This window comes from Panthera pardus, unplaced genomic scaffold (assembly GCF_024362965.1).
Source record: "Panthera pardus isolate Hobbes unplaced genomic scaffold, ASM2436296v1 HiC_scaffold_24, whole genome shotgun sequence".
NCBI classification, from domain to species: domain Eukaryota; kingdom Metazoa; phylum Chordata; class Mammalia; order Carnivora; family Felidae; genus Panthera; species Panthera pardus.
The window spans coordinates 4,593,007-4,613,235 of NW_026526810.1; the positions used below are offsets into that span (position 1 = coordinate 4,593,007).

General features: G+C 39.2%; 1 protein-coding gene across 5 annotated transcripts in view; it reads left to right on the plus strand.

Annotated features, from left to right (window-relative positions):
- The window catches only part of CHD2 (chromodomain helicase DNA binding protein 2), a 122,718-nt gene that overhangs the window by 47,567 nt on the left and 54,922 nt on the right, over window positions 1–20,229 (plus strand). For all 5 annotated transcript variants that reach the window (XR_002083010.2, XM_019460161.2, XM_019460163.2 and 2 more), the window contains 4 exons: window positions 1,341–1,557; window positions 3,775–3,864; window positions 4,717–4,907; window positions 14,886–15,074. Coding sequence is in view for 4 of the 5 variants with exons in the window: in XM_019460161.2 (XP_019315706.1) it covers window positions 1,341–1,557; window positions 3,775–3,864; window positions 4,717–4,907; window positions 14,886–15,074 (687 nt within the window). In the remaining variant the exon portion in view is untranslated. The remainder of the gene's footprint in view (window positions 1–1,340; window positions 1,558–3,774; window positions 3,865–4,716; window positions 4,908–14,885; window positions 15,075–20,229) is intronic.

The window sequence follows — 20,229 nt, forward strand, 5'->3', positions numbered from 1 at the left end:
GTCCTTTTCTTTTCCCATAAAACTAGCCATTCTGTGGAACACGGAATGTATTTTTAAAAATTCAGTCTCTTCTTGGTAAATTAAATGTCTTGTATTTCTAATCCGTTCAGTTCTTTGTAATTTGTCCATTATTTTTAGTTCTTTCTGGGTTATTGATTAAACATTTGTTATACATGTATAAACCTTTAATCGCCTGATTTTTCTAGAAACTCTTAATGTTTGCAGCCTTTTGCCATGTATATATTTCTAATTCCCTGCCAAAAGGGCTATTTTCTATTTCCTGAACATACTTTCCTACTCTGGCCATTTCTTCAAGTGTTTTTCTTCTAGCTGAACAATCCTCTCCTGTTAATATCCTGTTAAAATATCCAGACTGTCTCCTAGAGCAGTGTTTCTCAAAGTGTGGTCCAAGGAATACACCTGCATCAGAATATCCAGAAGTGTCTGTTAAAAGTACAGCTCTTTGAGCCCTTTCCCAGGTGTTCTGATTTGGTAGGTGTAGGGTGGATTCAGAAATCTGATTTGCAGCCTGTCTCTGCTGTAGACTGTGCTGTATTTAAAACAAGCTTCTGGGGCGCCTGGGTGGCTCAGTTGGTTAAGCGTCCGACTTCAGCTCAGGTCACGATCTCACGGTCCGTGAGTTCAAGCCCCGCGTCAGGCTCTGGGCTGATGGCTCAGAGCCTGGAGCCTGCTTCCGATTCTGTGTCTCCCTCTCTCTCTGCGCCTCCCCCGTTCATGCTCTGTCTGTCTCTGTCTCAAAAATAAATAAACGTTAAAAAAAAAAAAATTAAAAAAAAAACAACAAACCAAGCTCCAGATCTGCAGCACATAGGCCTGGGGAGGAGTGTATGTAGCATTAAACAACCCAGCGGCATGCAGTGGAGTAGGTGGGTGATCTGAGCAAAGGCACGTGGCCATCAGGCTGTAGGGTTCACCAGCAGTTGGGATAGCCAGTTTGCCCCCCTGCTTTCTGTAAAGGTGGAACCCAAGGTCATGTTCTTGGATACCCCCATAAAACAAAACCTGCCTTCTGTGTTACAAGGGGTAGATGTAAAAGAACAAAATGCAAGGTGAAGAATGTAGTCTGAGTAAGCTCTTAAAGTATTTCCAAAGCTTGACTGTACTTAGATCACTTGTTCTGCTATTTTGTAGTTTCTACTACAAAGGAAATACAGTTGAGGCTGGTAACCAGTGCCTTGCTTGGTGAATTGGGAGTCATTGGTGTCCTTGCTGTTTGTGCACATGCTGGTTTGTGTGTGTGTGTGTGTGTGTATGTGTGTGTGTGTGTACACGTACTAATGGTTTTGTTTTGTTTTGTTTTTATTTTTCTCTTCCTGCAGAAGTAACAGTGTAATCCTTGCTGATGAAATGGGCCTAGGAAAGACCATCCAGACCATATCATTCCTCTCCTACCTGTTCCACCAACACCAGCTGTATGGCCCCTTTCTTATAGTCGTCCCTTTATCCACCCTCACCTCATGGCAGAGGGAGTTTGAAATCTGGGCACCAGAGATTAACGTAGTGGTTTACATAGGTGACCTGATGAGCAGAAATACGGTGTGTAAACAAAAAGAATTGGGATAGAATCTGTGTTATAAATGTATTTTGGAAATTGACCTAAAACCATTATATTAGTAACATTATGATTCCGACACTGTAATGTGCCCCCACTGTTGGGAGATTTATGTATCACAAAAATGCAACTCACATATTCTTTAAAATATGCTTACTATATTAAAGGAAAGCAATAGCAGTATGTGAATGGGAATTTGTTTTAGTTGGATTGCAGTATTTAGTTTTTCTTCTCTTTGTCTCATATTTCTAAGACTATTTTATTTATAATGGATTATAAGATGGAGTTAATACCCTGTGGAATGTTAATATTATTTTTGCTGTTTGAACAGAGAGATACTACTAAAAATGATCAAGTTCTTAGAGTTTGTTTCCCAGCCTTTTAAAATGGTGAGGTTGCATAACTTAGTAAGGTAGGAATAATGAGAAAGGACAATGGACTTTGCTGGGGCTATAGAAATGAGAATTATTTGTCTGTTTTCAACCTTAACTTGAGCATAGGGAACTTAGAACAGAGAGGCTTGAGTTGATCTCTGTTTAGCGGTTCTTTTCTTGATTATGAGTAATTTTTTTAAAAGCACCTGTTGTGTGTGAGGGCTTGTCTGTGCTGGGTGCCTTTTACAGGTATATGACCTGTAATCCTCATGATAGTCCTCATGATAGTCCTCATGATAGTGGATGGTATTCTTTCTAACCGACCGAGGAAGAAAAGGACTCAGAGTTTAACACTTGTCCACAGGCCAGCTACAAAGTGGCAGAGCTGGGGTTGGGACAGAGATGTGTCTGGTCCCAGACCTTTGCTCTTTCATTACTGTGTGTTAGAGAAAACTGTTTCTGGTAGATTGCTTATCCCAAGAGAAAGCCATCAGGAATTCTCAAACTTTTGAGAGATATGTTATATATTATACCGATTGAAACTTACTTTTATTAAATATTTTCATTCAAGTCGTCTAACCTAAACCTGGTAGATTTGCAGATTTCCCTGCTCTAATTTTGAGTTTCTAAGCCGTTCTTAGCTTTGCTAATCTATTTGTTAACCATTACAAAAGAAAACACTTCCTAGATGATGCAAAATGGCTTCAAGCACTGCATTCAAAGGTGAAGACAAAGTGAACTCTGAAAATTGTGGAGTCAGGGAAATTTTCTTTTCTTTTCTTAAATTTTTTTGAAGTTTATTTATTTTTGAGAGAGAGAGAGACCCGAGTGCGAGTGGGGGAAGGGTCAGAGAGAGAGGGAGACACAGGACCTGAAGCAGGCTCCGGGCTTCAAGCTGTCAGCACAGAGCCCAATGCAGGGCTCGAACTCACGAACTGTGAGATCATGACCTGAGCCAGAATCGGATGCTCAACTGACTGAGCCACTCAGGCGCCCCGAGTCAGGGAAATTTTCTATGTGGACTCTCATACTCCTTTTCTTTGCTCTTCCCACTTGGTGGTGATTACCTGCACGTACTCCTTGTCCTGTTTCCCGGTCCCCAACTTGACAGCCAAACTACAGGAGCCTTGTTATGGGCCATCGTGCCTGCTGGGCGGCCGATCACACTGTAGTATGATGGGCCATGTGCCTGCCAGACTCCCGGTCACACTGCAGTATGATGGGCCATTGTGCCTGCTGCGTGTCCGGTCACACTGAAGTATGAATGTGTTAGTTTTTGTGTTCCTTTACATTAACATTATTTTCATGCATTTTACATTTTCATTCTGTAACCTTCCTTTTCCTTTTTCTTGGAGGCCACATCTTTCTGTTCTAGATTAATGAAATTTCTGACCAAGCCAGAGGTTGGGAATTGTTCTGTTTGTTAATAAAAGTATCGCACTACCAAAGAGCAAAGAATAATAAAATATTCCTTAAGAAAATTCACATTCTGGGAGGTTGCTAGATCAGTTCAAGTCACCAGGGTTTAACTGCAGATGGAATGGAATGCATTTTTTTGTCAGTTTTGTCAGATGTATTGGGATGGGGGCAGGGGGAAGTGATAGGTTATTTGAGTTCTGGCAGTAAAGTTTCTGCTGCTCAGTGATCTTTTAATTCTTTTACTGCTCTATAGTTTGGTTGCTTCAGTCAATTTAGAATGTATAAAATATTCATTAAATTCTAATCAGTTTTTTTATTTGGCATGTTTCTATGCATCTGTCACAAGACTGCTGGTGATAAGAAAGGTAAAAGTTGAAATTGTATCTTAATTACTGATTTCTCTTCTAGATACGGGAATATGAATGGATTCATTCTCAGACTAAAAGGCTGAAGTTCAATGCACTTATAACAACATATGAGATTCTCTTAAAAGATAAGGTGTGTAATTTGTAGTGTGACTTGTCCCAATGGTGGGCTCTGTGCTTCCCGCTTGCCATGTTGCTTTTCTTTATTTAGTTAAAAACAGACAAGTAAACAAACAAAAATCCACAAAGAATACTGAGCTTATAAATAAAAATCAGAACCTTACAGTTGAATGGGCCTTTAGATCGCTTAGTCCAATTGAATTAAATAATAGGATGAAAGGGTATTGAAGCCAGTAACTTACTTGAGATTCTAGTCAGCCATTGGAACCTGGGCTTGAGTGCCATCCCAGGCATTTCCCATCGTATCATCGTAAAGGAATTTCTCCACAACAGATGATGTGAATGGTCTCTGTGAGGAGGACGTAAAAATGAAGTTCTTCATATCCTCTCTTTTCTACAATTACTAAGAAATGTATGTGGCAGGTGGTCCCACTGGAGATAAGTGTAAATAAGTTCAATTTGGTGGCTTTTGTTGTTTCTGTGCTTCAGAGTTGGGGTGGAGAATAGGCAGAGGAGAATCTTAATTAAGGAGAGACTGCAAAATCACAGTTTTTGTTTCTGTATCATTTTTGCCCAGCATACCAATTTCTGTGTTCTTGCCGTGGGGCATGCAGCAGTACGTGGCATAAGAGATTCCCCCTCTCCCCCAAAACCTTTTGGATGGTGGTGTGCTCTTTCGAGTAGACACTAGTCTGGCAAAACACAGACTAAACAGAAGAGTCCTAATACAATTTTAAGTCCGTGAAGAACAAATGTTTCTGTGTATTACCTTTGTGATGGCATTTGTACAGAGATAATTAACACTTGAAAGTACTTTGGGTTTCCTTCTGACCTGGTGGCTCGTTCTGTTTTGTTTTTACTTTAGACTGTGCTGGGCAGTATTAACTGGGCCTTTCTGGGAGTGGATGAAGCCCATCGGTTGAAGAATGATGACTCTTTATTGTATAAAACTCTGATTGATTTCAAGTCCCACCATAGGCTCCTGATTACGGGGACCCCTCTGCAGAATTCCCTCAAAGAGCTCTGGTCCTTGCTGCACTTTATTATGCCGGAGAAGTAAGCTCCTTCCTATGTGTTTCGAAAGATGCTAGAATGTCTGAAATGCCAATGCTTTTTAACTTTTTAAAAATAGACCTTAGGGAAAACAGATGGCATGATTTGGGAACAGCAAAACATTAAACTGCTGCAGGAATAAAATTAGTAAAACGTTCCATAATAAATGTTAGGAGGCACAGAATTCAGCATGTCAAGGAGGAAGGCCTGTTATCTACAAGACATTTGAATCTGTTAATGCTTTGGGGAAATAATTGGTAAACAGGAAATGTTAGACCTTCTCACTGTTGTTATAAGGTAATCAAGAATTGAAATGAAGTATACAAGGTACTCAGTCTGACAGGTGTTAATATTTTAAACCCAAACCTGTGATAACAGAAGCAATCAGCATTAGCTATTACTCAGATCTGTAATTTACTAAAGAATCATAGAGGTCTTTATTGAAAAGATTTTTATGGGGGAGGTGGTATACACATTTCATAAAACTTAGTTATCCAGCAGTATTCAGTGATGCTTGAAATGAAACCTAAATTTGTTGCCCTACCTTGGGAGACCCCGCCCAGTGTGGCACCTCGATGGTACTCTTGATTCCTCCCATCCCATCCCAGAATGGCCAGCTGTTCTGCCAGCTTTCCGTACCTTTAACCTGCCAAGCCACTGCCACTCTTTATCTGGGATGGTCTTTCTCCTCATCTTCACATGGCCAGGAACATTTTTGCCTGAGCCTTTATGACCACCTCCTTTCAGATTCTTCTCAGACCACCTAACCTACAAAAGCCTGTCAGACATGCTTATCACCCTACCCAGTTTTTTTTTTTTCTATGTGGTACCTCACTGCTTTCCTTTCTTCCTCATTCATCTCATGTCATTAAATTTATGCATTCAGAAGTACCAAGGATCATGTTTACTTTATTCCTCAATGGTCCACATTGGCTGGAGTAGTATCTGGCATGCAGTAACTAGTCAGGAGTTGTCAGATTGACAGGGAAATGCTCCACAATTTTTTTTTTATAACTCAAAATATTTGAGTGCCTGCTATGTGCCATAAACTAAGCAAGGCATTTTGGATAGCATAATGAAAAACATGAGTGGTCTCTTCCCCCATGTGTTGTTAACTTTTTTGTAAACACTGTTGAGATGTAATTTACATATCATAAAATACATGATTGTAAGTATACAATTCGTTTTTTTTAGTAACTTTGTGTATTGGTGCAACCATCACCATAATCTAGTTCTAGAATAGTTTCTTCACCCAGAAAGTTCCCTCTTGCCTGTAGTTAAATCTGCTTTTGTGTCTAGTCTGAGGCAGTCACTAATCAGCTTTCATCTCTAGATTTAACTTTTTTAGAAATGTCATATAAATGGAATCCTAATAAGTAATCTTTTGTTTTTGGCTTGTTTCATTTGGCATAATATTTTTGAGATGTACCTGTGTCATAGAGATTTATTTATTCTCTTAAAGTGGAGTAATACTCCATTACATGTATCACCAGTTGATGGACATTTGAGTTGCTTCAGTTTTGGGCTATTGTGTCTATGTGTGGACATTTGTTTTTATTTATTTATTATTTTATTTATTTGTTTTTATTTATCTTGGTTGGATACTTAGTGAAATTGCTGGGTTGTTTGGAAAGTAGGTATTTACTTTCCATCTGCCATTCCTACCAGTTCTGTATACCAACACCAATACTTGGTATGTCATCAGTCTAGTCATTCTGGTGGGAGCGTAGTGGTATCTCAGTGTGGATTTTACTTGCGTTTCTTTAATGACTAAAAATGTTGAACATCTTTTCATGTGTTCATTAGCCCTTTGTGGATCTTTGGTGAAATGTCTGCTTAAATCTCTTGCCCAAGTTTTTATTCAGTTTCACCTATTTTCTAATTTCTTTTGTGTTTTTTTCTTTGTTGCATGGTTTTTGTTTGTTTGTTTTTTAAAGTGTGTTGGTTAATTTGAAATATTTAGGTTTTCCCAGATGACTTGTAATTGAATTTTGTTTTAGAGAACATGTTTTAAATGAATTCACTGTTATTTATATATGGTTTAGCATGTTGGGGTGCCTGGGTGGCTCAGTTGGTTGAGCGTCTGACTTCGGCTCAGGTCATGATCTCACAGTGCGTGGGTTCGAGCTCGTGTAGGGCTCTGTGTTGGCAGCTCGGAGCCTGGAGCCTGCTTTGGATACTGTGTCTGCCTCTCTCTCTCTACCCCTCCCCCACTCATGCTCTGTCTCTGTAAAAAATGAATAAATCTTAAAAAAAAACTTTTTTATATGGTTTAGTATGTTTTCTGTTTTGGAGAATGTTCTTTGTGTACTTGAATAATACTCTGCTTTCATAAGGTGGAGTTCTGTAAATGTCCATTAAGTCAACTTAGTTAATAAATAGTCTTATTCAAGTCTTACATACCTTTCCTGACATCATGGCTAGTTTTGTTATTGACAGTGAAATATTTTAATATTTAACTGTAGTTGTTGAGTGATCTGCTACTTTCAGTTCTGTTACTTTTTCCTTTGTGTATGTTGAGGGGTTCAGGTGTTAGGTTTGTGCATGCTTTTAATTGTTCTTTGTTCCTGATGTGTTGATCTTTTTATCATGAAATGTCCCTCTTTATCTCTAGTAATATTTCCTGTTCCTTAAGTCTATTTTGTGTGATGTGACAGCTCTTTAGCTGTCTTTTGGTAACTGTTTGCATGTTATGCTGTTTCTGTCCTTTTACTTCAATTGCTGTTTATGAGTTTAAAAATGTGTCTCTTGTAGACAACATGTAGTTGGATCTTCCCTTTTTAATTGAGTCTCTGCCTTTTGAAGAATTTAATTCATTCACATTTAATGTAATTATTGATATGGTTGGATTTATGTCTACGATTTTACTTTTCTCCCTAATATGTCTTACTCTTTTCTATTTCTCCTTTACTGCCTTTTTTGTCTCAACAAGTATTTTATAGTGTGCCACTTTAACTCTTCTGTTAACTGGTTTTTTTAAAAAGTTATTTTCTTACTGGTTGTTAGGGTTTTTAGTATGCATCTCATCCCAGTCTTCTTTAGATTAATATTAGTTTAATTCTGGTAAAATATAACAACTGTTCTCCAGGATGGCTTCGTTTTTATTTCCTTCCTTGTGTTGTAAACCCAAGAAGACAGTGATAAAAGTATTGCTTTATCCAGGTTTGTCTTTTAAAGTAATAAGAGAAAAACATATAGTCTTTCATATTGACACATTTATATTATCATTTCCAGTTATATTTATTTCTCCCTGTGGACTTTGTCACTGGGTTAAAATCACTTTTTAGCTTACAGGACTTCTTTAGTATTTCTTGTGAGGCAGGACTACTAGCAACAAATTCTCTATTTTCATTTGTTGGTGGCTGTCTTTTTTTGACTTTTGTTTTTCAAGGATAGTTTAAGACTCTTCAGAAGATGAGTAGAGAAGCTTGACCACTCTAACCATGCTGCCCTGACTACTGCGTTAGCAGATTAGGCTGAAACTATTTCTCTTTTTTTCAGGCACCCTCACTACGGTGTGCTTCTGGGAGTGGAGCTCCCTCGGCACCCCTCCTTTCTCTGCCTTCTCTCAGAGCAGAGTTTCTGAGTCTCAGCACTATTAACATTCTGGGCTGGATAATTCTTTTTTGCTGGGAGCTGTCCTTTGCATTATAGGTTATTGAGCAGCATCCCTCGCCACTACCCCAGTAGCTGCCCTCTTTCTCAGTGGTAACAACCAAAAATGTCTCCAGACATTCCCAGTGTCCCCCAGGGATTGGGGGACATTGGGCATCACCACCAGTCGAGAAACACTATGTTAGAGGTTCTTTTCCTGTCACACTGCACCCTGCCTATCCCATCTCCTTGTTGTCCTCTTGCCTGTCCTGTTTCTTCTCACCTGGGTCCTCTGTCCCTTCCACAGAGCTCTGTGAGTCGATAGTAGCCTGAGGATGGAGGCAGTTGCCCTCTTCTCGTCTTGAACAGTCTGTTGTACCTTCTGTAATGAGACCCTGTTCATCACATATTAGCATAAGGCCGAGTTTTTATAAAGCATGCTTTTCAAAGGTACAAGTGCCGTAAAACATAACGTAGAAAAGTTTAGAAATAGTCAAATTGTCAATTATTTATTATTAACCTTTGTTTTCTGAAATAGAGTGTTTTCCTGTGTATTACTTTATAGTTTTCATATTGGGTCTTTTTGATACACTGGAAGTATTTGCTTCAGAATGCTGACTTAGATGATGAAAATGTGTCCCTTATCATTCAATAAGTTGGATGGACTGAGGTCAGTTTCAGGTCTTCTATGACTAAGGTCAATAAATATCCTTTGGTCTTCAAATTCTAAGAGAAGAAGTACATCCTACATAGCACCACTGAGATGAGATGAGATGAGATGAGACTATTCTACATAGTAGGAGTCTTGAGGCACCATGCAACATCTGTGCTTGTCCCCTGAAAAAAGAATGTGGTGCATAGTTTCCACCAATGAATGGTTAGCTAGATTTGCCCTTTTGTACTTGACTACTGGAGTGGATGGTAGGGATTTTGGTTCCTAATTGGTCATAATTACTTTTTTGCTATTTAGCAACTGTGGCGTTCCTAGTAGACATGATTATTCTGATAGTTCATCCAAAGTGTTCTTTTGTGGCCAGTTGAATTACTTTTGGAATGATGGATTGGAGTTAGAGATGTAGTTTTGTGTGTGTGTAAGAGAACTTTTTCTCTTCGAAAGCTTTGTTTTTAAAGCATTGTTTTCGGGGTGCCTGGGTGGCTCCGTTGGGTAAGCATCTGACTTCGGCTCAGGTCATGATCTCACGGTCTCTGAGTTTGAGCCCCGTGTTGGGTTCTGTGTTGACAGAGCCTGGGGCCTGCTTCAAATTCTGTCTCTTCCTCTCTCTGCCCCTTCCCTGCTCGTGCTTTGTCTGTCTGTCTGTCTCTCTCTCTCTCAAAAATAATGAATAAACATGAAAAAAATTTTGTAAAACATTGTTTTCAAGCATATTTTTATTTTTTATTTTTTTTACGTGTTTATTTTTGAGAGGGAGAGAGAGAGTGCAAGCGTGGGATGGGGGAGGGACAGGCAGAGGGGGTGGACAGAGGATCTGAAGCAAGCTCTGTGCTGACAACAGCAAGCCTGATGCGGGACTCGAACTCATAAACCATGAGATCATGACCTGAACTGAAGTCAGGACGGTCAACTGACTGAGCCACCCAGGTGCTCCTCAAACATTTTTTAAAAGATTGTTTTTCCACAAAGATTCATGCAACTCCATTAGTTAAGGAATTAAGATTTACCTTTGTTTCTGCCTGAGCTTGGTATGCAGAGGACTAAAATCCAGTATTTTCCTCATCCTTAGCTGTAGTTCCTTCGATTCCAGATGGTGCTACAGAACCACTTGGTCCTGTCAAAGAAATGATCCACCGAAGAAAAATTATTGTACAGAGCGAAATTAAATTTGGTCAGATAACTTTTTTTTTTTTTTTAAATGTTTATTTAGTTTTTCAGAGAGATAGACAGAGCACGAACAGGGGAGGGGCAGAGAGAGAGGGAGGCACAGAATCTGAAGCAGGCTCTAGGCTCTCAGCTGTCAGCACAGAGCCCAACACAGGGTTTGAACTCACGGACCTATGAGATCATGACCTGAGCCGAAGTCAGACACTTAACTGACTGAGCCACCCAGGTGTCACTGAGCCACCCAGGTGCCCCTGGTCAGATAACTTTTGTACCTTCATCTCCTCAACTGTGACAGGCTATTACTGTGTTAAATTTTTTAAATTAATTAATTAATTTTTAAATTTACATCCAAGTTAGCATATAGTGCAACGGTTTCAGTAGTAGATTCTAGTGATTAATTCCCTGTGTATAACACCCACTGCTCATCCGAACAAGTGTCTTCCTTAATGCCCCTTTCCCATTTAGCCTATCCCTCCTCCCACTACCCTCCAGCAACCATTTGTTCTCTATATTTGAGAGTCTCTTACATTGTCCCCCTCCTTGTTTTTATATTATTTTTGCTTCCCTTCCCTTATGTTCATCTGTTTTGTATCCTAAATTCCTCATATGAGTGAAGCCATATGATACTTGTCTTTCTTTGACTAATTTTGCTTAGCATAATACCCTCTAGTTCGAGCCATGTAGTTGCAAATGGCAAGATTTCATTCTTTTTGATTGCTGGGTAATATTCCATTGTGTGTGTGTATATCACATCTTCTTTATTCATTCATCCGTTGATGGTTATTTGGGCTCTCTCCATATTTTGTCTATTGTTGCTTGTGCTGCTATAAACATTGGGGTGCATGTACCCCTTTGAAACAACACACCTATATCCCTTGGATAAATACCTAGTAGTGCAATTGCTGGATCGTAGGGTAGTTCAATTTTTAGTTTTTTGAGGAACCTCCATACTGTTTTCCAGTGGCTGCACCAGTTTGCATTCCCACCAGCAGTGAAAAAGGTTTCTTCTTTCTCCGCATCCTCGCCAACATCTGCTGTTTCTTGAGTTGTTAATTTTAGCTGTTGTGATAGGTGTGAGGTGGTATCTCATTGTGGTTTTAATTTGTATTTCCCTGATGATGAGTGATGTTGAGCATCTTTTCATGTGTCTGTTAGCCATCTGGATGTCTTCTTTTTTTTTTTTTTTTTTAACGTTTATTCATTTTTGAGAGATGGAGAGAGAGACAGAGCATGAGTGGAGGAGGGGCAAAGAGAGAGGGAAGAGCCCGATGCGAGGCTCAAACCCATGAACTGGAAGATTATGACCTGAGCCGAAGTCAGATACTTAATCGACTGAGCCATCCAGGCGCCCCTGGGTGTCTTCTTTAGAGAAGTGTCCATTCATGTCTTTTGCCCATTTCTTCACTGGAGTATTTGATTTTTGGGTGTTGAGTTTGATAACTTCTTTATAGATTTTGGGTACTAACCCTTTATCTGATATATTATTTGCAAATGTCTTCTCCCATTCTGTCGGTTGCCTTTTAGTTTTGCTGATTGTTTCCTTCGCTGGTCTATTACTGTTTTTTAAATCCGGAAGTTAGTTCTTTTTTTAACCAACTGTAATCTGTTTTCTTAGCACATGGTCTGTCCAGTCAGTTTTCCTGCATGGTGGCTCTGACCAGACTACTACCCTTTTTAGCAATTTGATCACTACCTTTATTAAAATATGTACCAGTCATTTACTTTGTAAGTACTGTTCTGCAAAGCATGGTGCTTGGTATTAAAAATACAAAAAGATAAAGCAAGCCCCAAGAATTGAGTGTATAATCACTTGCAAAATGTACTGCATACCCACTCCACAAAATAACTCAGTAGAGCAGATTTCAGAGATGTAACCTCTTGGTATAAGATTTGTTTTTTGTTCTGTTTTTGCTTCTGCTTCTGCCTCTGCTGTCTAGGCCAGTCTGAATTTGTTTGCATATTTATCACATGAATTCTAGCATACTGTTTTCATTCTTTTAATTTTCTTCTTTGTTATTCCTCAGTAGAGTGAACTTCTATTTTTCTAAAATCCCAAAGTCTGGAATATTTAAGCAATCCAAATTGTTCCTACTTTTGTGAGAGTCATATGTTATGTACACAAGTTGATAATAGGGATATATCTAAAATAACCTCTAGGCTGTGCATGGTGTTATTGTTAAGTTACTTACTGCTATAAGCCTATACCTTTTATGTATGTGGTATTTTAAGTTGACAGTATTCTGCTTTAGAGAACAGCAAACTTTTTCTTAAAGGGACCTGATAAGAAACATTTCCAGCTTATAGGCATTATGGTCTGTTACAGCTACTCATCTCTGCTGTTCAGAGGGAAAGCAACCATAGGCCATTCATAAACCATTCAGTGTATACATAAAGGGATTCTTAATGCTTTTTAGTAAGAATACACTAAATAGGTGAAAATATTTGTTGTCTAGCACAGTAGGGGAAGTAACTTATAAATAAGGTTTATATTTAAGTTTTTAGACTAGTATAGTTTTAATTAATGATAATGAACGTTAAGTAAATTGAAATGTTCTCTTAAATTTGTCTCCCAGCTCTTCAGAAAATAGCTTGATATGGTGATAGTTCCTGATGTCCAGTTGCTTCATACATTTTGTGTGTGATGTGCCATCCCTAGCATTGAGATAGTTCAGTTGGCCTTGTTCATTTTAGTCTTCTTCCTAGTTTTAATTCCTCATTTATTTTTGTTCCTGGAGTATTTTCATAGAAGTGTGACAAAATACAACTTAGGTTTATCAGGCTATAAGCTCTAGTGATGTGTTTAGATTTCTACCCCAAAAGATCTTTTTGCCTGAACTTCCTGAAGATGGCTGTTTTGTTCATTCCTAGGTGTTACCGAGGCAGGTGTTGACCCACCTCGCAGTGCCTGGTGAAATGCGTGGCCGTTTATCAGTTCAGAAATGGCAGCAGGCTCTCTTGATGCCAGTGCACACTAGCGGTGCTGGCATTTTCTCTCTGACTTTCCATTTTAGCAGAGAGTAGTTGCTTTGGAGTCTTACAGAGCTCTAGGAAATGTTGAGCTATTTATTCCGGAACATGACTGGCCTCAACAGAGGAGGGCTGCCTGGTATCAGAGGGCAGACCACGCAGCAGCGATCAACTGAGTGCTAGGCTTGGTCGATGGCATGCTCTCCCCTACTGAGCTTTAGTTTGCACACAGAACCCTGCTAGCTCCTCCAAGTGCATCATTGGCTTTCTAGTGGCAAAACCGTGTACTTCTTTCAATCCTCATGAAATAAATTTCCTTCATTTTTGGGGTTTGTTTTTGAAAGAAATCTGTTCACCGTGTCCTATTCTGGACTTCTGCCACAGGCCCGTTAGTAATCAAAGATGATTGAATTAAGATTGAAATGCAAGGGGGCACCTGGGTGGCTCAGTCAGTTGAGCGTCCGGCTTTGGCTCAGGTCACGATCTCACGGTTCATGGGTTCGAGCCCTGCATCAGGCTCTGTGTTGACAGCTCAGAGCCTGGAGCCTGCTTCAGCTTCTGTGTCTCCCTCTCTCTCTCTCTGCCCCTCCCCTGTTCATGCTCTGTCTCTCAAAAATAAATGAACATTGAAAAAAAGTTAAAAGATGTTGAAATGCAAGGAACTTTCCTCTATAGAGTTGAGGCAGAATTATTATGGTGACAAGTTTTTTAATTCATTAAAATTTTTTTTTAACATTTATTTTTGAGAGATAGAGTGGGAGAGGGGCAGAGAGAGAGGGGGACAGAGGATCCAAAGCAGGCTCTGAGCTGAGAGCAGACAGCTCCATGTGGGACTCAAACTCACAAACTGCAAGATCATGACCAGAGCCAAAGTTGGGCATGTAACTGACTGAGCCACCCAGACGCCCCTAAGTTTTAGAATTTATTGTTAATAAAATTTGTGTCTTCAAGTTCTAATACTATTAAATTGGTGTCACTTGTGTTACTGTTCTTATTTGGGGGCCATAGTTTGGTTACTGTCATCATAAATCCACTAATTTTTTAATCTATGAACAGTGAAGATTATTGATGGAAATTATGTAACTGACTTTACCTTTGAGTGGTGACAGCTGTAATATTGCCACTAATTCTCTTACCTTTGAATTTGTTTCCTAAGAAATTGCAGCTTATTAAAAGATAGCTTATTAGTTTTTCTGAAGAACATTTCATAACAATAACTTATGTATACTTACTCATTGCATGTTATACAGAAGTGTCCTGTGAACTCTAGATCCAGTCTAAGAATTGGAAACCCAGTGTTATCCAGTGTAGACTCATTGGATTGATTCAGTGGGTTTTCTCTGTAGACTCATTGGATTGATTCAGTGGTTTTCTCTTTCCTTACTGTTTTCCCCTCTCTTGTATTCCTGAGCTAGTGACTGATAAAATTTATCTTTCCTTATAGGGAAGAGTCTTATTTTGTTTGTTGTTTGTTTACAGATTATTTTTTCCATTTAGTTAATTGAAATTTTAGCTTGAAAAACTGCTTCTTTTTCTTCTCGGTTGCTTCTGTAATGAACACTGTCCTGTTTTATTTCCAGGTTTGAATTCTGGGAAGATTTTGAAGAGGACCATGGGAAAGGAAGGGAAAACGGCTATCAGAGTCTCCATAAGGTGTTGGAACCCTTCCTTCTCCGTAGGGTCAAAAAGGATGTAGAAAAATCCCTTCCTGCCAAAGTGGAACAGATCCTCAGGGTGGAGATGTCTGCTCTGCAGAAGCAGTATTACAAGTAAGCTGTGGGCCGGGTCAAGCCTCAGTGGGATTAACATCAGTACAGAGAAGCCATAAGATAGACAGTTGACAGACTGCTTTTTTCAGTGATGCCTCAACACAGATTTAAGAAGCAGTATACTCATGGTTAGAAAGAGGAAGTTTTATTCTTGCTTTTTTCTTTGGGTGAGAATTTGCACAGCACTTTTCATTATGTGGGTAGTCCGAAGTACATGTTAAATTTTAATGCTAATCCCCTTCCAATAAACAGGTATATTTCACCCAGTCATGTATTTCTTCTCTGCTACTCAATTCAGTCAGTTACTAAGATTCTACAAAGTGGCAGGCATTGTGCTAAATACTGGGAGTACGAAGATGGGTGGAACATGTTCCTGCCAGAAGTGTTGCTCAGTAGGGAAGACAGAGTAGAGACAAGTGGCTAAAACAGGTTTGTTTACTAACTGAGGCAGATGCAGGGGGCTGTGCGGGTTTAGAAGGAAAAGTGTTCCCCTCTGTGCTGATGGGGGAAGATGCTCTCCTTTCTGGCACCCCAAGTGGCCTGGCCAGGTTATGGACTTGGTTTAGGTTATGATGAGTTTAAGGCAAAATGCTGGATTTGGGACAGGGGGTAGTATATAATATGCTCGTAATGGGCTTTAGTTTTGATTATTTCAAGTTAAATCTGGAGTAATTATAACTACATACCGTGAAAATTATAGTCTAAGGTTAAAAGTTTGGTAATCTCTCTAATAATATGCCTTGCTTTTTTTTTTTTTTAATTCAAAACTTAAAAAATTTTTTAATTTTTTTTTAATTTATTAAAAAAATTTTTTTAATGTTTATTTATTTTTGAGACAGAGAGCGCGTGCATGAGCAGGGGAGGGGCAGAGAGGGGAGACACAGAATCTGAAGCAGGCTCCAGGCTCTGAGCTGTCAGCACAGAGCCCAACGTGGGGCTTGAACCCATGAAACGTGAGATCATAACCTGAGCCAAAGTCGGACGCTTAACCGACTGAGCCACCCAGGTGCCCCAAAAATATTTTTATTTTTGACAGAGAGAGGTGTGTGTGTGTGTGTGTGTGTGTGTGTGTGGTGGGGGCGGGTAACAGAATCTGAAGCAGGCTCCAGGCTCTGAGCTATTAGCACAGAGCCTGACGTGGAGCTCAAACTCATAGACCATGAGATCATGTCCTGAGCCAAAGTTGGATACTTAACTGACCGAGGCACCCAGTCCCTGCTTGTTTTTAATGAAACCAAAAAAACCACAGGATTTTAGTGGTCAAAAATTACTATCTGACCCTTTTGCCTAATACTAGCTTGACTTTTAAAAATCTTTTTATTCTGGGAAATCTCTGCTATGTACCGAAATAGAATAGGAGGTAGTCATGTACCCAGAGTCAACCCAGTTTCAGTTACCCACTCATAGCCAGCCTCAGTTCACCTGTATCTTCATTTGCACCCCCATTTCCACCCCTAGATTGTTTGAAACATGGTTCAGGTACTTATCAAATGTTTCTGTAGGTACCTAAAAGATAAGGACTAAAGTGAGACAAAACAACAGCAACAACAAAACCAAACTTACACATACAGAGAACAGAACAGTGGTTGCCGGGGGAGGGGGTGAGATGGGGGGTGAGAGGAATGGGTGAAGGGGGGGGGGTCAAAACATATAAACAAACTTCTGGTTATAAAATAAGTAAGTCATGAGGATGGAACATGCAGCATGGCAGTTATGATTAATAATACCATATTGTATATTTGAAACTTGTTAAGAGAATAGATCCTAAAAGTCCCCACCACCGAGGAAAAAGGTTTTTGTAACTGTGTAGGGTGATAGATGTTAGACTTACCGTGGTGATCATTTTGCAGTATATACAAGTATCAAATCATGTTGTACACCTGAAGCTAATGCAGTGTTACATGTCAATCATACCTCAATAAAAACATAACTTCAATACTCTTATTATACTTAAAATATCAATAATTCCTTATTTTTATAATACTTAGTGTTAACATTTCCCTGGTTGTCATATACATAATATACACAGGCACATACACACATGCACACAGATGGCTTGTTTGCATTGGGATGTAAGTAAGCTCCATACATTATGACTGGTTGGCATGTCTCTTCAGTTTATTTGAACCCGTTTACCCCGTCCTTGTAAATTTTTTGAGAAGAAACTGAGTCTGTGTTCTCTAGATATTTTTCACAGCCTGGATTTTTCTGATTCTAGCTCCGTGGCATCATTTAATATTTTTATTTGATCCCTTCTCATTTCCAGATAAGTGTAGATGTTTGATTAGACTCAGATTCAGTATGAGTATTTCATAGAATGCAAAGGTACATTCTTTCATAGGAGATTGTCTTCTTGTGATATTAGCAAGTATTTGGTAAGCATTGCCTAGATCCATTACTTCATTAGGGATTACAAAGTGGTGCTATTCAAATTTTAGTACTCCTTTGTTTATTAGCTGGAACACTTCTACAAAAAGAAACTTCCCTGTTTCAACTGAGGAACAGTTCATATAGGAAAAACAGAATAAGTAAATGCATAATTCTTTTTGATTTTTGACATTTAAAAAACACTAATTTTTAAAAAAGTGTTTTTTATTTTAGAGCACAAGTGGGGAAGGGTCAAAGGGGGAGGGAGGGAGGGAGAGAGAGAGAGAGAGAGAGAGAGAGAGTGTGAGAGAGTGTGAGTCAGTGAGTCAGTCCCAAGTAGGCACCATGCTCAGTGCAGAGCTGGACACCAGGCTTGATCCCATGATCCTGGGGATTTCAAGCTGAAATCAAGAGTTGGATGCTCAACCGACTGAGCCACCCAGGCACCCCAACAAAATATAATTTTTTAAATTGAAATATGTTTGGGGTGCCTGGGTGGCTCATTTGGTTAAATGTCCGACCTCTGCTCAGGTCATGATCTCGTGGTTTGTGAGTTCAAGCCCCATGTCAGGCTCTGTGCTGACAGCTCAGAGCCTAGAACCTGCTTCAGAGTCTGTGTCCCCCTCTCTCTCTGTCCCCCCTCTGCTCGCTCTCTGACTCTCTCTCTCAAAAATAAACATTAAAAAATAAGTAAATTGAAACATGTTTGACATATAAAGTACAAATATAAGGTGTATAACATGTTACTTTGACATAGTTACATACTATAATATATTGTCATTGTAGTGTAGTTAGCATCGGTATCACATTACCTAATCCTTTCTTTTTAGTGGTTGGAGTCATTAAGTTCTAGTCTCGTAGTAGAGTGGATGAGTATATGATACTGTTGTCTGTATTCACTATGCCATGCATTAGATCTCTAGGGATCATTTACTACTCATTGCAGTTTGTACTTTTAAACAACATCTGTCCCATCCCCACATTTCCAGGTAACCACTATTTTACTTTGTGTTTTTATGAGTTTGGCTTTTTTAGATTCCACATATAAGTGATACTATATAGTACTTGTCTTTCTCTGTCTGACTTAGCACAGTGTGCTCGAGGTCCATTCATGTTGGATATTTGACATTTTTAAAAGAAACAATAGGTTATCTCCATGTCTTCAGAGGTTTTGACCAATGAGATTTGTTTTGGTATGATTGTGAACTCCTCAATAAGCAAATTTGTGCTTCATTCTGTGACAGGTATTGTTTTACACTCATGGTTAGAATGACTCCCATTTTTAGCTGGGAGGAGCTTATTCAAGTTGGTTCTGAGGCCTTTTGACATAATCCTAGCAGTAGTTGATAGCTTTTTGCTTTCTGAAATAATAAAATGTCCATGTTCATCTTGTACGTTTCCTGCCTCAGAACTAGAGTCAGCCATATATCCAGCATGCTCTGCATACTATTTTGTTGGAAAATGGAATTTGGAGACCACAAATTGGCTACTAGAGCTGTTATTTGCAGCTACATTGGACATCACTCACAGGCTTTTTCTGTGGACAGAATTAGAAAATTTGTTTTTAAACAGAAGAAAAATACATCATGATTTTTTTTTCCAATTAAACAGGACAACATAGAGATTTTATTTGACCTTAATAGTCTTAATACCCCTACCAAAAATTTGACTTCTCAACTGCACCAACCCAATTCATACTACACACACAGCTTTACAATAATTTTAATGCAAGGATTATTGTCAGCATTGTGAATAACAAAAACAGGTTAAGGGTTTTTTTTGTTTGTATTTTGTTTGTGTTCCATTGGAGGGGCACTTGGGTGGCTCAGTTGGTTGAGTGTCCCACTTTGGCTCAGGTCATGATCTCATGGTTCGTGAGTTCAGGTCCCACATCGGGCTCTGTGCTGACAGCTCAGAGCCTGGAGCCTGCTTCAGATTCTGTGTCTCCCTCTCTGTCTCTGCCCCTCCCCCACCCGTGCACACTCGCTCGCTCGCTCTCTGTCTCTCAAAAATAAATAAAATTTAAAGGTATATTCTATTAGAAATGGATAAGAGTCTTAAAAGCACTTGAGATCCTTTGTCTTGTGGATATGCTCCTAACTAGATACAATATTTGATTTCATTTTAGTTTTACTTTTTAAAGATGACTTTGCTTAATTTTTCTTCATAACTATAATATTTGTAGAGTTCCAAGGGCACAACTACAAAAGCTGGCATGTTCAAATATACCTAGCTTCTATCCTTGTCCCCTTCATTCTAGGCCTTTCTTCCCTTAGGTGATACCAAGTAAAATTCTTAATGTTTTTCTTTCTCTAATTTTTAAAATACAACCAAATACATTTTAACCATTTTGCTGTCTCCCTCCTCCTATATAAACAGCATACTGTATACATTTTTCTGTACCTTTTTTCACTCAGTGATGTGTGCTGAAGAACACTCCATAGTAGTTTATAAAGATACTCTCTTCTTTTTGCAACTGCATAATATTCCATTGTTGATTTGTAGCATAGTTTATTCAACCAGCCCTCGTGGAGGACATTTGGATTGTTTCAAATACTTGACTCTTTTTTTCTTTTTTAATCTATTATTTTTGAGAGGGAGGGCAAGTGGGGGAAGGGGCAAAGGGAGAGGGAGGCAGAGAATATTAAGCAGGCTCCACGCTCAGTGCAAAGCCCCATATGGGGCTCGATCTCACAACTGTGAGGTCATGACTTGAGCTGAAATTAGCAGTCTGATGCCCAACTAACTGAGCCACCCAGACAACCCTCAAATACTTTACTCTTACAAA